This window comes from Mustelus asterias, chromosome 4 (genome assembly GCF_964213995.1).
Source record: "Mustelus asterias chromosome 4, sMusAst1.hap1.1, whole genome shotgun sequence".
In the NCBI taxonomy this organism is placed as follows: domain Eukaryota; kingdom Metazoa; phylum Chordata; class Chondrichthyes; order Carcharhiniformes; family Triakidae; genus Mustelus; species Mustelus asterias.
In genome coordinates this window covers 24,691,749-24,714,661 of record NC_135804.1, presented here as the reverse complement: position 1 = coordinate 24,714,661, position 22,913 = coordinate 24,691,749, and the positions used below count along the sequence as shown (strand labels likewise).

Genomic DNA, 22,913 nt, shown 5'->3' with positions numbered 1-22,913 from the left:
TACTGAAGCAAAGTATTCATTTAGTATCTCACCCATTTCCTCTGGTTCCATGCATAGATTCCCACCACTATCCTTGAGTGGACCAACCCTTTCCCTGGCTTCCCTCTTGCACTTTACATATAACCTGTAAGATCTAGTTTGTTAAATTGGAGAGTTTACACATGTTGTCCCTATTATATATGCTATATTTGAATCCATTCTGTTGTACTAAGGATTGATTTAACTGTTGATTTTAAAATATGGATCACTTCTAAATAAGATTATTACGAATAGTGTTGAAAATCAATTTAAAATGACAGTTGCCTGGAAGTACAGAACTTTGATGTTGCTGAAAAGAAAGACATGTTGCCAAAACTTTTTGTCTTGCACTCATCAGGACAGACACAAGAATGCCAAATTTCAAATGATCATAACTTATACTACAGGAGAAAAGGGTGCTAATTGGTGACTAAATCAGCATCCTATTTTCCTGTAATATAAATTGTTGTGATCATTTGAAATTTGGAATTCTTGTGTTTGTCCTGATGAGTGCAAGAAAGAAAGCTTCGGCGACACGTCTCTCTTTTCAACAGTATTTAAAATGTGTTCTACTGGTGGCCATACTAGAATTTATTAGGTCACCTTGATTTGGAAGTAAGTGAGATACAGTTGGTCAAAGTGCAATAAAATTTGATAGCCCCTCCCCACCCCCTCAGGGATGCAGGGGGCAATTGCAACAACTCGAGCTCAGATCAGCTAACTTTAGCATAGACTAGGCAATGAAATTAAGATCTTCCTGGTCTGTATGTATCAATTCTAAGAATTCAATGAAATATTCATGCACTGAGACATGAGCGCACAGCTTCTGTGTTTGGTTTGATCTGAGTAGTTCAATGTGCAATTTGACCTTTTGATGTAATACCATATCAGTTCAAAACCTAAGGATTGCCTATGGCCATTTTTAATCACATCAAATTATGCTCATTTTAATTTTATCTGTCCATCACAGTTTTGAAAAACAGCAAGATTCTAATGTTGTCACGTAACTTTTTGCAACTGATTTTAAATTGTGTGACTTAATAATTTTGCATTTGCTGCCCACAGCCAACTTTTATTTATTTTCTCAGATTATTTCCAAAATCAAAAATGAATAAGACCCTGGAAGGTGGGAGGCCACATAAAATATTTGGATTTCAATGAACAGAGTTTGTGTTTGCAATCACGAGGGAATTTTAGAATTTGCAGTGCAGCAAGAGGCTGCTTGGTGCAACATGCCAGTGTTGGAAATGGCAGGACATCTTTTTGTTCAGTATTTCAATAATAGTTGGAGTGGACATCATTAAATTACGTGAAAGTATATGTCTATGTTGTAGATATTAGCTTACTGAAAACATTTTTAAAAACATTTATTGTTAAGAGGCATTCCATCTGAAAAGGTAACTTGCATTTTCATCTAATAGAGTCATTACCATTCATATTGGAAAAACATCTAGTGATGAAAAGAAATAGTGGAAAAGAAAGACTTGCATTTATATAGTGCTTTTCACAACCATCAGGCGTCTTGGTGTTTTATAGCTAAGGAAGAATTTTTGAAGTGTGGTTACTATTGTAGTATAGGAAACCTGGCTGCCAATATGTGCACAGCAAACACCCATAAAGAACAATGTGATAATGATCAGATAATCTATATTTATTATTTTGATTGAGGGATAGCTAATGACCAGGACACCAGAGATGGGTCCTCTGCTCTTCTTTGAAATAGTGTCATGGGATCTTTCACATCACTCAAGCAGAGAGATGGGACTTGGCTTTAATAAGAACTAGGAGCAGGAGCAGGCCATCTGGCCCCTCAGGCCTGATCCGCCATTCAATAAGATCATGGCTGATCTTTTCGTGAACTCAGCTCCACTTACCCGCCCGCTCACCATAGCCTATAATTCCTTTACTGTTCAAAAATTTATCTATCCTTGCCTTAAAAACATTCAATGAGGTAGCCTCAACTGCTTCACTGGATGGGGAATTCCACAGATTCACAACCCTTTGCGGTGAAGAAGTTCCTCCTCAACTCAGTCCTAAATCTGCTCCCCCTTATTTTGAGACCGTGCCCCCTAGTTCTAGTTTCACTTGCCAGTGGAAACAACCTCTCTGCTTCCGTCTTATCTATTCCATTCATAATCTTATGTTTCTATAAGATCTTCCCTCATTCTTCTGAATTCCAATGAGTATAGTCCCAGTCTCCTCAGTTTTTCCTCATAAGCCAACCCTCTCAACTCTGGAATCAACCTAGTGAATCTCCTCTGCATCCCCTCCAGTGCCAGTATATCCTTTCAAAACTGTACGTAGTACTCCAGGTGTGGCTTCACCAGCACCTTACACAGCTGCAACATAATCTCCCTGTTTTTAAACTCCATCCCTCTAGCAATGAAGGACAAAATTCAGTTTGCCTTCTTAATTACCTGCTGCACCTGCAAACCAACGTTTTGTGATTCATGCACAAGGATACCCAGGTCCCTCTCCACAGTAGCATGCTGCAATTTTTTACCATTTAAATAATAGTCCATTTTGCTGTTATTCCTACCAAAATGGATGACCTCACATTTACCAACATTATACTCCATCTTCCAGACCTTTGCCCACTCACTTAGACTATCTATATCTCTTTGCAGACTTTCAAGTCTTCTACATACTTTGCTCTGCCACTCATCTTAGTCTCATCTGCGAATTTTGACGCACTATACTTGGTCCCCAAAAATGTCCCCTCCGAAATATAGCACCTCTGACAGCGCAGGACTCCCTTAGTACTGCACTGGAATCTTAGCCTTGATGTTTCTGCTCAAGCCCTTGAGTGGGGTTTGAATCTGGAATCTTGTGACTCGGAGGCAAGAGTTCTATTCATTGAGCCAGAGCTGACACTGGAGCCATTGAACATGTGCCTAAGTCTTTACCCTCAAATAACTGCATGTAACCTTTGTTTCTGAAATTATTGGCTACGACAGTCTAGTTGAGGTGAATTTTTCGAAAGTTGCTATGTTAAAAGATTTATGTAATACAAAATTCTCAAAAGTTTTGTTTGGAAATATACAGTTTTCCCCAATCCATGAGTAGAAGAATTATTTAGAAAAAACTGGCATACAGTTGCTTCCATTCTGAAGGATATATGTTCTCAACTTTCTTTCCTATTGTGGAGCACTCATCTAACTTATGTGGAGCCAGTTTAATCTGCAGTTGATTATGAAGAAAGTTTTTGAGGTTAGCTGGCAGTAACGTTATCATTATTATTAGTCAACATTTCTCAATCAGGTACTAGCAGTAAAAAATCTCCCACATAAAACAAAAACGGAATATTTTTTTAAAGGAACAAATGCCATTGGTTGATACTGAGACTAATATAATTTCAGGGATTAAGAAGTACTTTATAAACAACATGAGTTTTGCTCTTGTAGTTTACGATGGAAGCAGAATTCCTTGATAAATTCTAATTGCTGCCAGGTATTTGTTATTTTCCATAAATATTTTGTACGGCACATGAATATATTTTAATTGGTTGTGTATTTTCTCTCAATGTTCAGTATTAATGGAATTATCTTGCTTTTCTGAACTTGCTTTGGAATATTTTATAGTTTTGTATAGCATCTTGTGATTTGCATAATTAAATAATTATTAGAATAATTAATTGCAAATTAGACATTTGGATTAAAACGTGCAAGTGTTGAAAATTAAAAGTCTTTTTTAAACCTAGAATTATTAGACTGCCAGCGATGCCAGTAGAAACTTTGAACACTCATGGAAAATGTCTGACTGCATTATTAACTCCTTGTATGATCACAGTGGCTTGTAAAATTTGTCAACTCAACAACAAATTAAACAGTAGTTTCGGCAGTTCACATTCTTATATTTCAAGTCTCCATTAGCCTTTGTTTGATTTGTTAAACCTGTTAAGTATGCTTGTTCAGGAGATTATGGGTAAACTTCACATAGAGCCGGTATGTATTTTATGAGACCGCCCCAACAGTATAAGTTAGTGGTCTTAAGTACGACATGCATTTAAGTAGGAGAATCTGAATGTCCTTTTCATCCATGGTATACCTTATGGTTAAAATGGTGGAAAAACATCATACAAGTTAAACTAAATTAAGGCTATCTGAATCCGTTCTAAGCTGGTTGAACAAAGTAATTTATTTCAAGTTATAGTTTTGTGTTGAAAAGGAAAGCTCTTTGCCAAGGTTATGATCAACCGCTTATTGTGTCCACTAGTTTTTACCTCTATATTTCTTCTACAGAATTCCAGCAGAATGGCAGAATTTATCAAAGCGCAAGTCAAGACGATGATTCAAGATGTTCACCCTCACATACCAATGATTCTCAAGACAGAGTGAGGTAAGAGATGGAATTGTTAAAAATAATGCTTTTTTTCTTCTTCACGGGGCTTTATTTTGTACAGATTATTAACTTATTAAGATTGAATTGGTAATTCAGACAAATGTTGAATTATTTTCCTGTTGGTTATAGCAGAATGAGCACCTGAAGGTGCCTTTTTCAGCATTAGCTTTTCAAGTTATTTCGGAATTGCGTTTGTAGCACAGCGTGTACCAGAAACCTGTGCATCCACTGATGTGTTGCATAGAGATTGTAGTTTCTTCCAAAAATAAAATGTATTTGGAAATCAGGTATTAAAATTTGAAATAAAATTCAATTTTTGTTATGTCTAATTGGAAGTTAATTTTTCAGAAATTTATGGAATGTATAAATGGGAATTAACCATCAGTTGATTTACTTTTTTATTCAATGGGTTTCTTGATCCATATAATCTATAATTGTTTAAATTGTATAACTGGTATGTTATTTATGACTATGTCATTTGATCATGGCAGAAATAATTATTTACAGGTTCCATGGTAGAATGTCGTAAAAGCATTTGATTCTGGCTGGTTGAAGAACCTGGTTGAAATGCAGTTGTTTCATCTTTATACTAAAGTCTTTGAACTGCATTGATTGTCTATATTTTGCATGATTAGATGTTTTATTTGAATATGAATATCAGAGGAAGCGAGACCATATATAATTGTGAAGTTAAATATAGTGGTCGTTTAAAAAGGGTAAAATCCCATTTCCCTGATGTATTTAGTAGAGTATCTGAACCACATAGACCGGAAAAGTCCCAAATTCTGTCACTGACTTATGCTGTGTTCACTGGCTGGCACTGGCTAGTTTGACTTTATAACAGTGGCTACACTTTTAAGAAGGTACTTAATTGGCTGTAAATGGAAGGTTTTCATTTTTCGTAGTTGGAATGCTACAGTTGGTTTCATTTTCCTGAATTGAGGATAAATAAGGCTGAGTGGCTGCTTTTGACAACTATTTAGCATTTTTGCTGAAATTGTATTCGATAGTTCAGTGAGGCAAGGATTGGGCTCGTCTGCAAACAGCCCCTCCCCCTCCCCCATGGTTGAATATCCCTTTTGAGGCTCATATGTAATTAAGGGCCACAAGTTTGATGTGTTCAGTGCCTACAAAATTGTATCCCTTCAGTAAGTCAATACATTCACAGAAGCAACCAGAGAAGGAAAATGGTAAAATAGCTGGGAGAAGAAAAAATAGCTTTGAAATCTATATATGCACATGTTTTTGAAAATCACTACAGTATTAAACTAAAGCAGGTTATTACCACAAAACCAGCTTAAAATAAAACTAGTTCTCAGTTACAGTGGTTAATTGCCACATGGTTGGTGGAGTGACACAGAATCTTCCTTGTGACAAGTCACTGATATCTGCTGTGCAAACCTGTCTTGCTTCAGTCAGCGAACCAGCCTCCTGGTAGCTGGCTCAAGAATTGAAAGTGGTCTGTGGGAGATATATAGAGGGGAAGAAAGTACAGTGATTTACAGCATGAAAATAAAAATCGAAGTGTAAAATTCTGATGAAACAGCACAGATAGTAATGATATCTAATTCTAAGCTCCAATTACTAAAATCTGATTAGCATGTTCTCTCAGTTGGAGACTTAATGTTTCTTCAATTTAGAAAATACACTTGAGAGTATTTGCTTGCCAAGAAAAGCTGCATTATAACAGAGTCCATGACGTGTTCTGTCTGACTATTTGTTACTTTGTGCAATGTTTTCAAAAAGGAAAGTAAGGATGTCTTGACAAAATTAAGCTCTGTAATCCAGCTCCAGACGGAGGGCTGTAATCTTCATCAGCAAGGTGATGTGATGCAGAAGACAAAGCTGCTCAGGCAGAACCCTTAAAATTCATGTGGAATTTGGCAAATTTTTGTAACATCACTTAGTATCACAGTTTTCTTTTTGATTTTCCTTGTCAACACCTAATTAATGTACCATAAGTGCATTAATTAACCTGGGGCACAGTATTACATCATTATTCCATTTAAAATGATTGTTATTGCAGTCACACACAACTGTCAATTTTTACATAGAAAAGGCACTGTCTCATATTCATGTTAAAGGCACTGTCGTGTGTGCATGCGCGTGCGCGCACACACACACACCTTAATTCATTCTATTCACTGTGACAAGCTGATTTAGATGTGAAAGCAAGTCCCATGTGCCCAGTTTCTCTCCCATTGCACAACCAAAAATAGGAGTTATTTCCTCATGACAAATATCTTTAAGCAGATAAAGTGCACCAACACCTTTTTCAGCGTCATTCTCTTATTGGTTTCTAGGGATGGGGGGCTTGGATTAACTCACCTTCTGACTTCCCTCTGGAAGCGCAAGTTAAACTGAAGCTCCATCAATCTTCTTTTAAGGTTGATGGAGTTTCAGTTTCACTTGCACTTCCACAGATGTAAAAAGTCCCGTGGCACTACTCAAAAAGTGCAGGGGAGTTTTCATAGTCTCTTGGCCAAGGTTTATTCCTCAGCCAACACCACTAAAACAGATGATCTGCTCATTTATCTGGTTGCTATTTGTGGATCCTTGAAGTGCAAAATTGTCTGCTGTTTCTCGCCACATCAGAACAGTAATTACACTTCAAATGTACTTCATTGACTGTGAAGCATTTTGCCATGTCCTGAGGCAATTGCTCTTTCTTTCTATCTTCTTCCATTGGAAATGTACCATACGGGTTGTGCAAATACACTAAGCCAGCAGGTGAGACATTTATTATGTCCAAAGTCTTTTGTTGCTCTAGACAAACAGCATGATTTAAAGAATAGGTTTGATGCAATTTATCCCTATATATCAGCTACTGTGACAATCAGTGTTCGAAAAGACTTGCAGATATTTATTGTTTTGAAGTTATAATGTGGATGGAAGTATGTTTTGATTCTGTGGATTTCATAGAATCCCTACTGTACAGAAGGAGGCCATTTGGTCCAATGAGACTGCACTGACAACAATCCCACCCAGGCCCTCACCTTGTAACCCCATGTCCTTACCTTGCAAGTCCTCCTGATATTAAGGGGCAATTTAGCATGGCCAATCAACCTAACCTGCACATCTTTGGAGTGTGGGAGGAAACTGGAGCACTGGAGGAAACCCACACAGACATGGGGAGAATGTGCAAACTCCACACAGTCACCCAAGGCTGGAATTGAACTGGATCCCTGACGCTGTGAGGCAGCAGTATTAACCACTGTGCGCGGTTGCTGACCGATTTCTTGAACATTGTTTGTGAAATATATCAATGGGAGTTATTGGACAGCTACATTTTGCAACTGTTTGTTGAAAGATTGATGCATGAATTATTTCATACATGCATCTGATAATACTGCTTTGTCCAAAACTTATAACCAAACATTGCAGTTTTTGATTATGCTGCATTCACTTAATTTTTTTTCAGCTAAACTCAGGGTCTGGGTAACTTTTCAGACACTGGCACACCCCTGTGTTAACAAATACCTCATTGTTTTCTTAGCAATTTAACTGCAGTGGTTCATTACATTTCCTAAAAAGCAAACACATGTATGACTGCAGTGATTAAGTTGTTAGCCATTGATTAAAACCAGTAATGGAGATCTCGCAGTACTGCATCTCTGGGGAGCTTTGATTGGACAGACTGAACTAAAAATGTTGGAATGTTAAAAGAATATTTTCATTTAATCACACTCCTTTTGCCCCACCTTTACCATTGTGTACTTTATTAATTTGCAAATGGGGAGGAAGGTAATCTGCAATCGTATGCAGATGTAATTAATTGTACACATTTTGAGAGACCATGTACATCAGGTTAACTGTTCAGCTGTAGGATTTAGAGCATCTAATAATAGAGTGAATATGTGTTGCATGCACGCTTTCTCAAATCATTTATTTTTTAAACCTGCAACTGCAAGGATGCTTTATGTTTTGCCTCACCAGATTCCGATAATGTGGTGGCATTAATTCAATACTATCATAGTCTACAGTGGGCAGATTGATTGAATGTTAGAAATGCCACAGAATTAAAACAGGATGTGTTGCAACTCGAGTAGCAGGGACACCTGAGAATTAAAACGACACTCGACGTATGGCAGGCTGGTTGTTTAATAAAAAGAGCATTGGCTTCCATTCAGAAAAGCTGGTTTAGACCCAAAACAGATTTAGGTCCAATGAAGGGGTCAGTTCAAGCAACTTGATGTGCCTCATAATGCTCTAGGAGGCTCTGCATCATTGTGAAGGGAAATGAGAACATTACCTGGCCTGATATTAAAGCATCTTTAATTGATTGGTCTCATTGTAGAGCATCATGAAGTCTGCGGTGAAAACTTCCCACTCTTGTTGAAGGGAGAATTAGGGTTATCTGAAGCATTTCTGGGGTTTTAAGGAGAGAAAAATAGTTTAAATAAAAACAGGTCAAGCACTTGACTGAACTTCTGTGGTAACTGGATAATTTGGGTGTCATCTTCTATTGAATTTACAAACTGAAAGTGAAACCCCCAGGAACAGATGGCATTGCACTATTAAGGTAGCAAGTACCTTTCAGCAGTATTATTCTGATATTCTGAAATTTGGCTTTCTCGCACAAAATGACTTTAATATCACATTATGACGACATCATGCAAAAATGGGAGAGCTATTAGCAGCACTGAAGGAGACTACTTGGCCCATTGAGTAAGTGTTGGCTGTTTTGAAGAATTGTTCAATTCGTGTTGCTCCTCATCATCTTGCAATTTCTTTGTCCTTCAAGTAGTTATCCAATTCCCTTTTTAAGTCAGCTGTTTAATCAGCTGCCACCATCCTATGAGGCAGTGCATCCCAAACCCAAGCCAGTTGTGTGTGAAATGTTTTTCCCCATGTTGCTTCTGTTACCTCTAGTTATCAACCCTTCAGCCATTGGAAATCATTTCCCTTTATTTTGTTCGAACTCACTCTGTCTTGACCATTCATGATTTTAAACACCTCATTCAAGTTGCCTCTTGGCCTTATCTAAGTAGCTTTTATATTCTTTCCATATAACTTTGATCCTTCATTCTTGGTACCATTTTGCAAATCTCTATATCCTCTCCAAAACCTCCACCACCTTCTCAAAGTATGGTGCCTATGTTGGATGCAACACCCCTGCTGCCACTGAATTAGTGCTTTACACAGGTTCAGCATAACTTTCTATACTTTTTATAAAGCTTTTATTAACTTTGCCAATGTAAATCGGCTCTCCATCCCTGCAGCAAACTTGGGAGCATGGCCCTGATTTTGCTGACACGGCCGCCTGAGGCTTGTGAGACCGTGCCCAAGGCCAACGGGGAATGTCGTTCTGTGAGCCTCACCTGCCCCGATTTTGGGGTGGCTGTGCCGGTAAAATCAGGGCCTATGTCTGTAACGTATTCACAGACTTATAGTTAACACACTTGTATTACAATACTATGTCCAACAATGCAATGCAGAATGAATTCCTGTGTTGTCATATTTCTTTTGCTTACCAGCCTATTAATCACAAAGGTTTTAGTTAAAGAGAAAACATGAAATGCTGCTCAAAAATTGATATTTTCACCAGTTTTTCAAAGAAAATGTTGACATCAAAATAAGTGATTATGCTTAGAATATTTACTTGAAGTGATTATAACACTGCATTTAAGACTCAGGACTTTTTGTCTGGAAGCAATGATTTTAGAGAGGAGGTACACGTTGAAAAGTGATTTGGGCCAGGTTCCATATGTATGCTGAACAAACCCAGTTCTATTTCTACACTCCTCCCATAATTACCCTAATGCTCTCAGACTGCCTGATGATATTAAGGAATGGATTTTCACCATGGAGGAATCTCCTGACTTGACATAACCATCTCCATGGAAACTGTGATCAAGTTTATTCATGGAGGTTCTATCGCATGGCATGCCCCCACACTCCAGCCAATAGTCCACAAACACATTCATTTTTGTGATGCATTGCCTTCCTGCGTCTAATGGAAAGCCAAAAGACTCATTATCCAATCAGATGACATTGGACTGTCAGCCAAACAGCATTTTCATAATTTTTATATCTGGTAAAAATGTTCAAAGAACATGACAAAAAACTTTTTTTTTTTAATGGCCCCATTATCCTTTTCCAAGATTGCACACAGCACTGTGCTGGAGTTTGGAGACTACAGGCCAATCCTGGTGGGTTGGTAACCTTAGAAATGATCCCCACACATGTGATTTCTAGTTCAAGGGAGGTGGTGGAGCAGGAACCTGTTGACTTCAGGCCTACCAAGTTTAGAAGAAGCTACGGGGGTTGAGAGTGTGTTGGAGCATCCCACCTAAAAAACCTACGCCAGGTGTCTGAGGCTTTGGCCCAGTTTTATAAAAAGGCCTCTCACTTCTATGCCACCTCATACCACTCGAGTCACCTCATACCAACCAATCCACCCCCATAGCCAATCATCCAGAATCCAATATGGGCAGACCTCAGGAGCGATGTGGGCAGGAAAGAAAATTAAACCTGGAACAATCTAACATAGCTTTCACTCATAAACACTTGACACAGAAAAATCTCTCATTTCACAAAACCATTTGAAAATTTTACATCCCCCTAAATGGCCAATCTGTTATAAAAACTGTCAAACTTTTATTCAGTAATGACATCAAAGACGTAAAAGCCTATACTCACCTCTTAAAACTGCCAATCAAAACATGAACCAAGCCTCCCCACTGAAATAAATGCTTTCAGAGCTTTTAAAACTCAGCCAAACATTCATAATGGGTTCAGCTGTAATAACAGCCATTGAAAAATGTTAACAATGAACTCTATAAAATTGTAGGAACAGATATTAAGTTTTTTTTTGAAGCTATATCAATGCACTCTGCAGAGGCTTTTTTACTCTTAAAAGCTGCAGCTTAGTTTTTTTAAGAATAAAGGGTGCTGGGAATTTAAATAACTTCAAATCATGATTCTTATTCGCCCTTCAAGAGTGTTTATGTCTCCCCCATAAATTCGTAACTCCCACGAAGAAACTTGGAACTTTCCAAATGGCCTTGCTGAGTTCAGGTTTTCTGCCTGTTTGATTCATGGCTACTCTACTTCCCCCTTATGACAAAAATGGGACCTGCTGAAATCTGGGGCAGGACTTCCACATCCAGAGCCTGACTCATTTTTAAAAGCTGTAGAGTCGGCTTGCCGATTCTGTGAAAATCCCTATATCTTTGAGACAATATTTCCACCTGCATTTTAGGAAGACTGAAGCTGTTTGTTGCACCTGTTTGAAATGCTGCTGTTTGGTACTTATCATTTACATCCTTGGCCGGAATCAGGTAAAAAAAAATGCAGTTGAGCTTCAAACACCACATCCTCTCCATCACTAAGACTGTTTGATTCTGCCTCCTCTCCTGCCTAATTCCCAGTGCCAACAAAACCTCATCTGTGCTTTTGTTATGCCTGGATTTGATTTTTAGAATGTGTTCTTGATAGCCTCTGATTGACTTCCGCCATAAACTCCAATGTTTAAAACTGAGGTTCTTATATCCTGTTTACACATCACCTGTCCTTATTGACCTTCAGTATTTCCCTATATTCCAAATTATTGAAATCTCTCAATAGATTCATCCCACCCAAACTTTGTAACTTGCATCATCACTTAGGGTTGAACCCTCTCCCGTGTAAAATCTTGCACAGATGTCACAACATCTTGTGAAAATGCATTGATTTCCTGCGCCTCTCAAAATCTAAATTGTAATTATTAATTGTCATCACCAAAATATTCTCCAACAATGCTTCAATGTATCATGAGGAATTTTGTATTATTTATGGATCAGTTGTGTTTTCAAAAGAATGGAAATGTGAGGATGAACCGAAGTATTAGAGAAATTATTGCTCCAGGCGCTATGTTGGGGGTTAGGGCATCCTGTCCCTTAACATTTATTGGTGATTAATCATTCTGTGCTCCTAAACTTGAATTTTTGTCCCAAATCGCTTAGTCTTGCTGCCTCAGTCATTGTCTTCAAAACCCATGTACTTGCTTTCAGTTCCCTCTGAATTCAACACAGTGGTTAGCACTGCTGCCTCACAGTGCCATGTACCTGGGTTTGACTCCTGGCTTGGGTCACTGTCTGTGCGAAGTCTGCATGTTCACCCCGTGTCTGCGTGGGTTTCCTATGGGTGATTCGGTTTCCCCCCTCAGTCCAAGAGACCTGCTGGTTAGATGCATTGGCCGTGCTAAATTCTCCTTCAGTGTATCCAAAGAGGCTCCGGAGTGTGATGACTTGGCGAATTCCACTGTAATTTCATCGCAGTGTTAATGTAAGCCTACTTGTGACACTAATAAATAAAAAAGAATTCCTTCACTTGCCCACTATCCTCCTTTCCACCAAAGGAAGCACCTGAGATTGTCTTTCCACATGAAGAATGCTATATAAATCCATATTTATGGTTTTGTAGCCTTTACAATTCATAAATTTTACAATACTGAGCCAAGCATAGCCTTCTCGGGTCACTGTCTGTGTGGAGTTTGCACATTCTCCTCGTGTCTGCGTGGGTTTCCTCCGGGTGCTCCGGTTTCCTCCCACAGTCCAAAGATGTGCGGGTTAGGTTGATTGGCCGGGTTAAAAATTGCCCCTTAGAGTCCTGAGATGCGTAGGTTAGTGGGATTAGCGGGTAAATATGTGGGGGTAGGGCCTGGGTGGGATTGTGGTCGGTGCAGACTCGATGGGCCGAATGGCCTCCTTCTGCACTGTAGGGTTTCTATGATTTCTATGATTTCTCTCTACTTCAGTCTGTCAACTTGCTCTCCAAAATGAATGTGTTATCTTTATTATCCTGTTTAATTGTTTTTGATGATAGTGTACACATGAGTTTCTGTTTGAAGGGGTCAGCAGTTTGATCTTTTAGCTGTTCAATTAATCCTCTGTCACAGAATCATACAGCACAGAAGGAGATTATTCATTCCACCATGCCTGTTTCAGCTCTTTGGAAAAAGCTACCAGTTAGTCACACTCCCCCTCTCGTTTCCCCATAAGCTTGCAAGCTTTTCCTTTTTACACCAGAATCCAATTCTCTTTTGAAAGTTGCTATTGAAACTGCTTCCATTAGTTTTTCAGGTCATTTTTTTTCTAATTATAGAAATATCTATGTCTGTTATTTTAATTTGGCATAACTACCGTTTATAGTAAGATGATGAGCAGAATTTTTCCATCAAAACCATTTATGCTGGTTGGGATTCTTGTTTTGCTTGGTTTACAATTCAAATCAGACATTTAGAAGTAAAGATTACTGTATAAAATGACCAAATCATTTAAATTGCAGTACAGTCTCTCAAGTCCGGCTGTCCAAAACACAAAAGTAGTCCGAAAGCCGGATGTTTTTACAATGTGTCACACATCAATTTTAATTCAGTCAAGCAAAAAAACTTGCCTGAACAATTAGCTAGGTGCTGCAGTGGTGTGGACTGATGCGTGTCTAATTATCCCCTTTGCCACTTGTGCACTGGTCTATTCCCCTACCCTAAATGACACTTGGCCCCACCTCATCCCACTTAATCTGAAATGCCCATGTCCTGAACTGAAATCCAGCAAGGTCAGAATCCAGCATGGCCTAGATCCCGAGGTTGCTAGTTTTGAGGCATTATACTTGTATGTAAATTCACACAAGAGGGCTAAAGCCAGATTCGTGTTGTATATCCATAAATTACTCGTACTTTCCACTCTATGCTTTTAATTTCCAATTTGTTATTATTTAACTTCTATGAATTAGATACAAATTACAAGAAGATAACAGAGCCAACTTGTGTGGTGATATGTCCTTCATAAAAGTAGCAATTCTGATGCCATGTGTCAGCCCTGTTTCCATGGCCTGATGCTCCTTGACTCCTTTACCCTTCAATTTACCACATTTAGAAAAAAAATCCTTTTTCTTCTTTGTATCTTTCGCATTTAATTTTAGATCTACACCCATCCAGCCTGAGCCCTCCATCATTGGTAATTGTTTATTTCTATCTAACCTATTCCATTCATTCATAATATTAAGCACTTCTACCAAATGAATCAGTAGAAATGGCAGAGGTGCTCAATGAGGATTTTGCCTCGGTTTTCACAGGAGAAGGACCTGGGTGGATGTACTGCAGGCGTGCGGTGGACTGAAAGGATTGAGTATGTGGACTTTAAGAAAGAGGTTGTGCTGGAATCTTTGAATGGCATCAAGATAGATAAGTCACCGGGTCCGGGTGGGATGTACCCCACGTTAATGTGGGAGGTGAGGGAAGAGATTGCAGAGCCTCTGGCGATGATCTTTGCGTCGTCGATGGAGACGGGAGAGGTGCCGGAGGATTGGAGGATTGCGGATGTGGTTCCTATTTTCAAGAAGGGGAATAGGGATAGCCCAGGTAATTACCGACCGGTGAGTCTAACCTCAGTGGTTGGTAAACTGATGGAGAAGATCCTGAGGGACAGAATATATGAGCATTTAGAGAGGTTTAGTATGTTCAAGAATACTCAGCATGGCTTTGTCAAGGGCAGATCGTGCCTTATGAGCCTGGTGGAGTTCTTCGAAAATGTGACTAAACACATTGACGAAGGGAAGGCGGTAGATGTGGTTTATATGGATTTTAGCAAGGCGTTCGATAAAGTCCCCCATGCAAGGCTTCTAGAAAAAGTGAGAGGGCATGGGATCCAAGGGGCTGCTGCCCGGTGGATCCAGAACTGGCTTGCCCAAAGGAGGCCGAGAGTGGGTATAGATGGGTCCTTTTCTAAATGGAGGTCGGTCACCAGTGGTGTGCCCCAGGGATCTGTTCTGGGACCCTTGCTGTTTGTCATTTTCATAAATGACCTGGATGAGGAAGCGGAGGGGTGGGTTGGTAAGTTTGCCGACGACACGAAGGTTGGTGGGGTTGTGGATAGTCTAGAGGGATGTCAGAAGTTACAGAGGGACATAGATAGGATGCAAGACTGGGCAGACAAGTGGCAGATGGACTTCAACCCAGATAAATGCGTTGTGGTCCATTTTGGTAGGTCCAATGGGATGAAGGAGTACAATATAAAGGGAAAGACTCTTAGTACTGTAGAGGATCAGAAGGACCTTGGGGTCCGGGTCCATAGGACTCTAAAATCGGCCCCGCGGGTGGAGGAGGTGGTTAAGAAGGCGTATGGTGTGCTGGCCTTTATCAATCGAGGGATTGAGTTTAGGAGTCCGGGGATAATGATGCAACTATATAAGACCCTCGTCAGACCCCACTTGGAGTACTGTGCTCAGTTCTGGTCGCCTCACTATGGAAAGGATGTGGAAAAGATTGAAAGGGTGCAGAGGAGATTTACAAGGATGTTGCCTGGATTGAGTGGCATGCCTTATGAGGATAGGCTGAGGGAGCTCGGTCTTTTCTCCTTGGAGAGACGAAGGATGAGAGGAGACCTAATAGAAGTGTATAAGATGTTGAGAGGCATAGATCGTGTGGACTCTCGGGGGCTTTTTCCCAGGGTGGAAATGTCTGCTACGAGAGGACACAGGTTTAGGGTGCTGGGGGGTAGGTACAGGGGAGATGTTGGGGGTAAGTTTTTCACACAGAGGGCGTGGGCGAGTGGAATTGGCTGCCATCAGTAGTGGTGGAGGCGAACTCAATAGGGTCTTTTAAGAGACTCCTGGATGAGTACATGGAGCTTAATAGGATGGAGGGTTATAGGTAGGTCTAGAAGGTAGGGATGTGTTCGGCACAACTTGTGGGCCGAAGGGCCTGTTTGTGCTGTAGTTTTTCTATGTTTCTATGAATCAATAACCTTCTCTTTTGTAACAAAAGCAGTTCCATTGGTATTGCCATTCCGTGTATTTGAGTAAGGTTTTGTCTTGACCTATTGCTCTACTTTTGAAATGTGTCCAACATGTGTGCTAATTTTTTTGGAGCTCTTGAATGAAGTGCTATGCAATGGTGAGGTCTGTTGTGTTTTTCTACTTTGGCAAGTTATTAATGTTGACTGTGCTGCTGCAAGACAGGATCACATAAAATAATTTCCCAAGGACAAGGAATCAATGAATAAAGTGTTAATGGAGATCCAATGGATGTGGTTTATTTAGACTTTCAGAAGGCTTTTGACAAGGTCTTACATAACAGACAGCTATGTAAAGTTAAAGCACATGGGATTGCAGGTAATATCTTGAGATGGATAGAAAGCTGGTTAGCAGAAAGGAAGCAAAAAGTTGGCATAAATGGGTCTTTTTCTGATTGGCAGTCAGTAAGTAGTGGGGTACTGCAGGGATCTATGCTAGGACCCTAACTGTTAACATTATATATTAACGATTTGGGAGAAGGAACTGGATGTATTATCTCCAAATTTGCAGATCACAAAGTTGGGTGGGAGGGTGAGCTGTGAGGAGGATGTAGAGATGCTTCAAAGTGATTTGGACAGGCTGTGTGTGTGGGCATATGCATGGCAGATGCAGTATAATGTAGATAAATGTGAGGTTATCCATTTTGGTAGCAATAATAGGAAGGCAGATTATTACTTGAATGGGTTTAAATTGTAAGACGTCTCACAACACCAGGTTAAAGTCCAACAGGTTTATTTGGAATCATGAGCCTTTGGAGCGCTGCTCTTTCATCAGGTGAGTGGCGAGGTAGCTTTCACAAACATGGCATATATAGACAAAGGCACAATTGCAAGATAATGGTTGGAATGCGAGTCTTTTCAGGTAATCAAGTCTTTACAGGTACTGACAGTGCGAATGGAGAGAGTGATAATCACAGGTTAAAGAGATGTGAATTGTCTCAAGCCAGGATAGTTAGTAGGATTTTGCAAGTCCGGGCCAAATGGTGAGGGTTACATAGTGTGACATGAACCCAAGATCCCGGTTGAGGTCGTCCTCATGCGTGCGGAACTTGGCTATCAGTTTCTGCTCGGCGATTCTGCATTGTCGTGTGTCTTGAAGGCCGCCTTGGAGAACGCTTACCCGAAGATCAGAGGCTGAATGCCTTTGACTGCTGAAGTGTTCTTCGACTGGAAGGGAACACTCCTTCCTGGCGATTGTCGTGCGGTGTCCGTTGTCGTAGCGTCTGCATGGTCTCGCCGATGTACCATGCATCGGGACATCATTTTTTGCAGCGTATGAGGTCGACAACGTTGGCCGTGTCGCATGAATGTAAATTGAGAGAGGTGGATACTCAGTGGGACCTTGGTGTCCTCATGCATCACTCGCTGAAAATAAGTGCGCAGGTACAGCAGGCAGTAAAGAAGGCAAATGTTACGTTGACCTTCATAGCGAGAGGATTTGAGTATAGGAATCATAGAATTCCTACGGTGCAGAAGGAGGCCATTTGACCCATCGAGTCTGCACCGACCACAATCCCACCCAGGCCCAATCCCTATAACCCCACATATCTACCCTGCTAGTCCCCCTGACATTAGGGGGCAATTTTCCATGGCCAATCAACCTAACCCGCACATCTTTGGAGCGTGGAAGGAAACCAGAGCACGTAGACATGGGGAGAATGTGCAAACTCCACACAGACAGTGATCCGAGACCAAAATTGAACCCGGGTCCCTGGCACTGTGAGGCAGCAGTACTAACCATTGTGCAATTGTGCCATCCTAAGTAAGTTGGTTAGGATTATATTCACTGGAGTTTAGAAGAGTGAGAGGGAATCTCATATTGGGGTAGATTCAGAAAGAATGTTCCCAATGGTGGGGTAGTCCAGAACTAGGGGCCATAGTTTGAGAATAAGGGGTAAATCTTTTAGAACTGAGGTGAGGAGAAATTTCTTCACCCAGAGGGTGGTGAATGTATGGAATTCATACCCACAGAATGTACTTGAGGCCTAAACATTGTCTGATTTCAAGAAGGAATTAGATATAGCTCTTGGGGTTAACAGGATCAAGGGAAATGGGGGGAAGGGGGGGAATGAGGATGCTGAATTCAATGATGAGCCGTGATCAAAATGAATAGTGGAGCAGGCTCAAAGGGCCGAATGGCCTACTTCTGCTTCTAGTTTCTATGTTTATTAAGAGCTCTCTTGCACACTTTTGCAGATAACTCCATAGTAATACTAGGAATGGTATCGGACCAGGTTTTCATTACCTATTAAGCTCTTCATCTACCAGGAGCTTGTTCAAAATGTTAAAAAGTACAACCAGATTGACATTTCCTACAAGGTGGGCATGGCCTGGGTATGGAAACAGTAGAAGTAGTTTGCAAAAGAAAAATGTTGTGCATCCTCACCACAAAGGTATTCACAAAAAATTATAACTCCAATGAGTGACTTAGTTACCATATTTGGTTTATCAATCTGCCTTTTTCGATTAAACAAAATATTTATGAATGACGATGGAATGCACTATGTAAAGGTTCAGAAAAGATGGGATTGACGAGGCAATCTTCAGGTGTAGTTGATTTTTATTTTGGAAATGTGATAATGCTCTCTTCGAATTTAAAAGTACAACTTGTATCTGCGCATTTGAAGATACAGCCTTGTTGGCCCATCACTGCAATTGCTGATCAAAGATGTCTGTGTTTTGAGTCCACCATGTGGCATTTTTACAAAGAGAACAAGTTATTGGTTCAGGTTTTGTTAATGGAGTATGAAATTTCTCAGTCTTGTGTTAAGTCAAAGCTTTGACTTTGACACGTTGGTGTAACATTGGTTGAATCTATGGTCTAAAATCATGAGTAGTTTCACTTTTTAAAAAAAAGTTCTGAAACATATGTAGCTTTGAAACAAAGATAGGGATAGACTCCATTTTTCGGTTTTAAATACAGATGACCTTTGAGATTATCCTAAATGGTCATGGTTTGGGATGTGACATTCCAATTTGTGTTGGCAAACATTTAATTTTAGTCTTGTAATCTTGCAATTACAGAGCTTTGATTCTAATTTAACTTTACATTATTATTTCAGTAATTTTTGTATTTATGTTTTAGCCTTTTCAATTCTTTGAATTCAACATAAATAACACAGCAAAGTGAAAACAGTGCTTAAAGTATTGAATTATGAGGAGAATACCACACATTTTCATTCTGTAAGGCACATTGCTTAAGAATTTTGCTCCATAGCTCATTGCTTTATCTAGTCTGGTCGAGCTTGATACATAAATTGATGAACAGCTGAAGAGCAATAAATTCACTTACAAAATTACTTTTAAACTACATAAAAATCCAACACCTGGAAGTCATTTTGTTAAAGACTTATGTAAGATACCCTCGATGGAAACTGTCCATCATTGTTTATGTCAGTCAAATGTGGGTCAAGATAAGGGTCTAACATGTTATTCTTCATCAGCGTTTGCACAGTAAACCAAAGCTTAATTTACAGAAGAATGAGTATTTAGCCATTTGATTGGGGCTTTGTTATGGTACTCAGGCACTGATATTACTTTTTTCCACTTAGTTTTAGCTCTTAATCCACTGGTGCTTCATTGAATGCACTGTCCTTGGGGTGGTTTCTGGAAACTGACTTGGAAAATCTTGTTTCCTGGCACCAGCAAGGGTTCTGAATTTACTCAAGTTAATAGCTTAGCCATACAGACTAGGAATGTTCTAGGCTTAATACTCAGTCTATGCAAAGATTAGGTAATAGCAGTTTGGAGGATGAAGGAAGGTGATTCGTGGGGCTCTAATAATGGCCTTAAACTCCAAGGTTAATGCAAGAATACATTAATAAATTGCATTTAAGCATTTAACTGGCAAATGAATTTCAGTACAGCTAAATGTCAGATGGTGCATCTTGGGAGCAGAAATAAAATGGTCACCTATTGTTTGGATAATAAGGACCTAAATGGGATAAAAGGAATGATGGATCCAGGAGAATGGATAAACAAGTCAGTAAAAGTAGATTTTTTTTTAGATCAATAAGCAATTAACAAAAATAAATGCTGTTTGTTTCAGGAAGGTTAAAATTGAAAACAGGGAAGTTGTGTCGAACATATAGAACTTTACTTAGACCATATTTGCAATATTAAACGCAGTTCTGCATTCCATAGCAAAATGGATGTAGAGGCATTATCAAGATGCAAAGAAAATTCTCAAGTATGATACCAGAAGCGAGAAATGATGACTATCAGGATGGGGAGATTGTGCTTACCAGGATGGAAAGGTTTTGCCTGCTGGAGCTGAGTTGTGACGGGTGGTGCTGAGGGGTTGTGACGGGTGGTGCTGAGGGGTTGTGACGGGTGGTGCTGAGGGGTTGTGGCGGGTGGTGCTGAGGGGTTGTGGCGGGTGGTGCTGAGGGGTTGTGGCGGGTGGTGCTGAGGGGTTGTGGCGGGTGGTGCTGAGGGGTTGTGGCGGGTGGTGCTGAGGGGTTGTGGCGGGTGGTGCTGAGGGGTTGTGGCGGGTGGTGCTGAGGGGTTGTGGCGGGTGGTGCTGAGGGGTTGTGGCGGGTGGTGCTGAGGGGTTGTGGCGGGTGGTGCTGAGGGGTTGTGGCGGGTGGTGCTGAGGGGTTGTGGCGGGTGGTGCTGAGGGGTTGTGGCGGGTGGTGCTGAGGGGTTGTGACGGGTGGTGCTGAGGGGTTGTGACGGGTGGTGCTGAGGGGTTGTGACGGGTGGTGCTGAGGGGTTGTGACGGGTGGTGCTGAGGGGTTGTGACGGGTACAAAGTGGCAAGGATTAGTGGGAAGCCAGAGGCTTGGAAACCTTTAAAAGCGAGCAGAGGACGACTAAAAAAGCAATAAGGGAGGAGAAGATGAAATATGAGAGTAAGCTAGCTTGTAATATGAAAGAAGATAGGAAGAGTTTTTTACAATATATAAGAGGCAAAAATAGACATTGGACCACTGGAAAATGAGGCTGGAGAAATAATAATAGGAAACAAAGAAATGGCAGAGGAACTGAATAGTTACTTTGCATCAGTCTTCATGGTTCAATTGCAGGTGACTGTGTAGAGCTTGCACCTTCCCCCCGTGCCTGCGTGGGTTTCCTCCGGGTGCTCCAGTTTCCTTCTACAGTCCAAACATATGCAGGTTAGTGAATTAGCCATGCTAAATTGCCCCTTGGTGTCCAAAGGATGAGTAGATTAGCGGTGTAAATAAGTTTTTAAATTTAAGTTTTATTAGTGTCACAAGTAGTCTTACATTAACACTGCACTGAAGTTAGTGTGAAAATCACCACACTCGGGCACCTGTTCGGGTACACTGAGGGAGAACTTGGTATGGCTAATGCACCTAACCAGCATGGCTTTTGGACTGTGGGAGGAAACTGGAAGCACCCGGAGGACACCCACGCAGACACGAGGAGAAGGTGCAGAATCTGCATAGACAGTGACCCAAACCGGAAATCAAACCCGGGACTTTGACCCTGTGAGGTAGCAGTGCTAACCACTGTGCCACCGTGCTGCCCTATGTGGAATTATAGGGATATGGCTTGGGCAATATGCTCTGTCAGAGAGTCGGTGCAAATCCGATGGGATGAATGGCCTCCTTCTGCACTGTAGGAATTCTATGATAATAATGGCTTCCAGTGAAAGTCTAAAATAAATCCTGGTTGTGAGGGAGTGTGGAGCTGCTTTGTGCACAATCTTTGGAAGTGGTATAGTAAGACCAGTGTTGTAATGAAAGACTGAAGACTTAGGCTCATAAATGAAGGCAAACTGAATATTTATCTGTAAAATAGGCAAGAATGTCCAACAAAGGCCCTTTTTGCACTGAATGGTGGGGAATTTAGCAGCCTCCGGCTGGTTTCTATTTGTCTTAAAAGTTGGACAGATTTTCTGTAAATACAGTCCTCTTTGAAAGGGTTGTGTCATTAGATCATTTGCCGTTTCACCTAAAATTTTCTGGCTTGTCTATAACACATGTACAAAAATGCCCTTTTTGACTGGAAATTCATACTTCAGGGTGTGGAAGTGAGAAGGAAGAATGTGCAGGGTTGCAGGGAAAAGGCAGAATAATGGCTCAATAGTAATTCTATGATTCTCTGAAGTCGTCTTGGTGCCATTCTTCCAGCCTTTTTTTCTTCCTTTGTGTTTCTTTCCCTTATTTAACGGGATTACTTAACACCATTTTAGTTTGCCTTTACATGTAGCAATTGTAGATTTGTTTGTAGTATAAAGGTGTTTGCATAGCAAGGATTAATGTGGGGCTAGAGAACTGTACCACCCACAGTATGATGTAGAGAGTAAATGACAGTAAAGAGGAGACAGAATTATATGGAGACAGTTGAGGAGAAGTCAACCTGGAGTTCGCTCCCAGTTTGGGCAATACATTTTACAGATGTAAATGGTTAATAAACACGACTATTCAACCTTGTTGATATGGGAACAGAAGAGCAGGAGTAGGTAATTTTGCATGCTAAGTCTGTTCTATGATCATATATTGTCACAGTCCCCTTAGAGACCACTTACTTCTTGAAAGAGATGAATGGCCCAAAAACCACTGCGAAGAACTGAAGGACAAGATTTTACTTTAAGACTTTTACTGACCTTTAATGCAACAAACAAATTAAAAGCAACATGGATCAAACATCAATTAACAGCCAACTAATGCATCAAACTAAAGAAAGGTACTTTGCTTTAACTAACTTACACAATCTTTTTAAAAATACTTTTCCAATTCAATCAAATCAAGTCCAATTCAGAGTCTCAACAAGTTGAGACATTTCCGATCCAGGCTGACAAGACAGGGCC

At 40.4% G+C, this 22,913-nt stretch overlaps 1 protein-coding gene across 3 annotated transcripts in view; it reads left to right on the top strand.

The window, feature by feature from the left end:
• The window catches only part of wwp2 (WW domain containing E3 ubiquitin protein ligase 2), a 207,083-nt gene that overhangs the window by 80,890 nt on the left and 103,280 nt on the right, over nucleotides 1-22,913 (top strand). For all 3 annotated transcript variants that reach the window (XM_078210656.1, XM_078210653.1, XM_078210654.1), the window contains one exon: nucleotides 4,260-4,356. In XM_078210656.1, coding sequence (XP_078066782.1) covers nucleotides 4,260-4,356 — 97 coding nt within the window. The remainder of the gene's footprint in view (nucleotides 1-4,259; nucleotides 4,357-22,913) is intronic.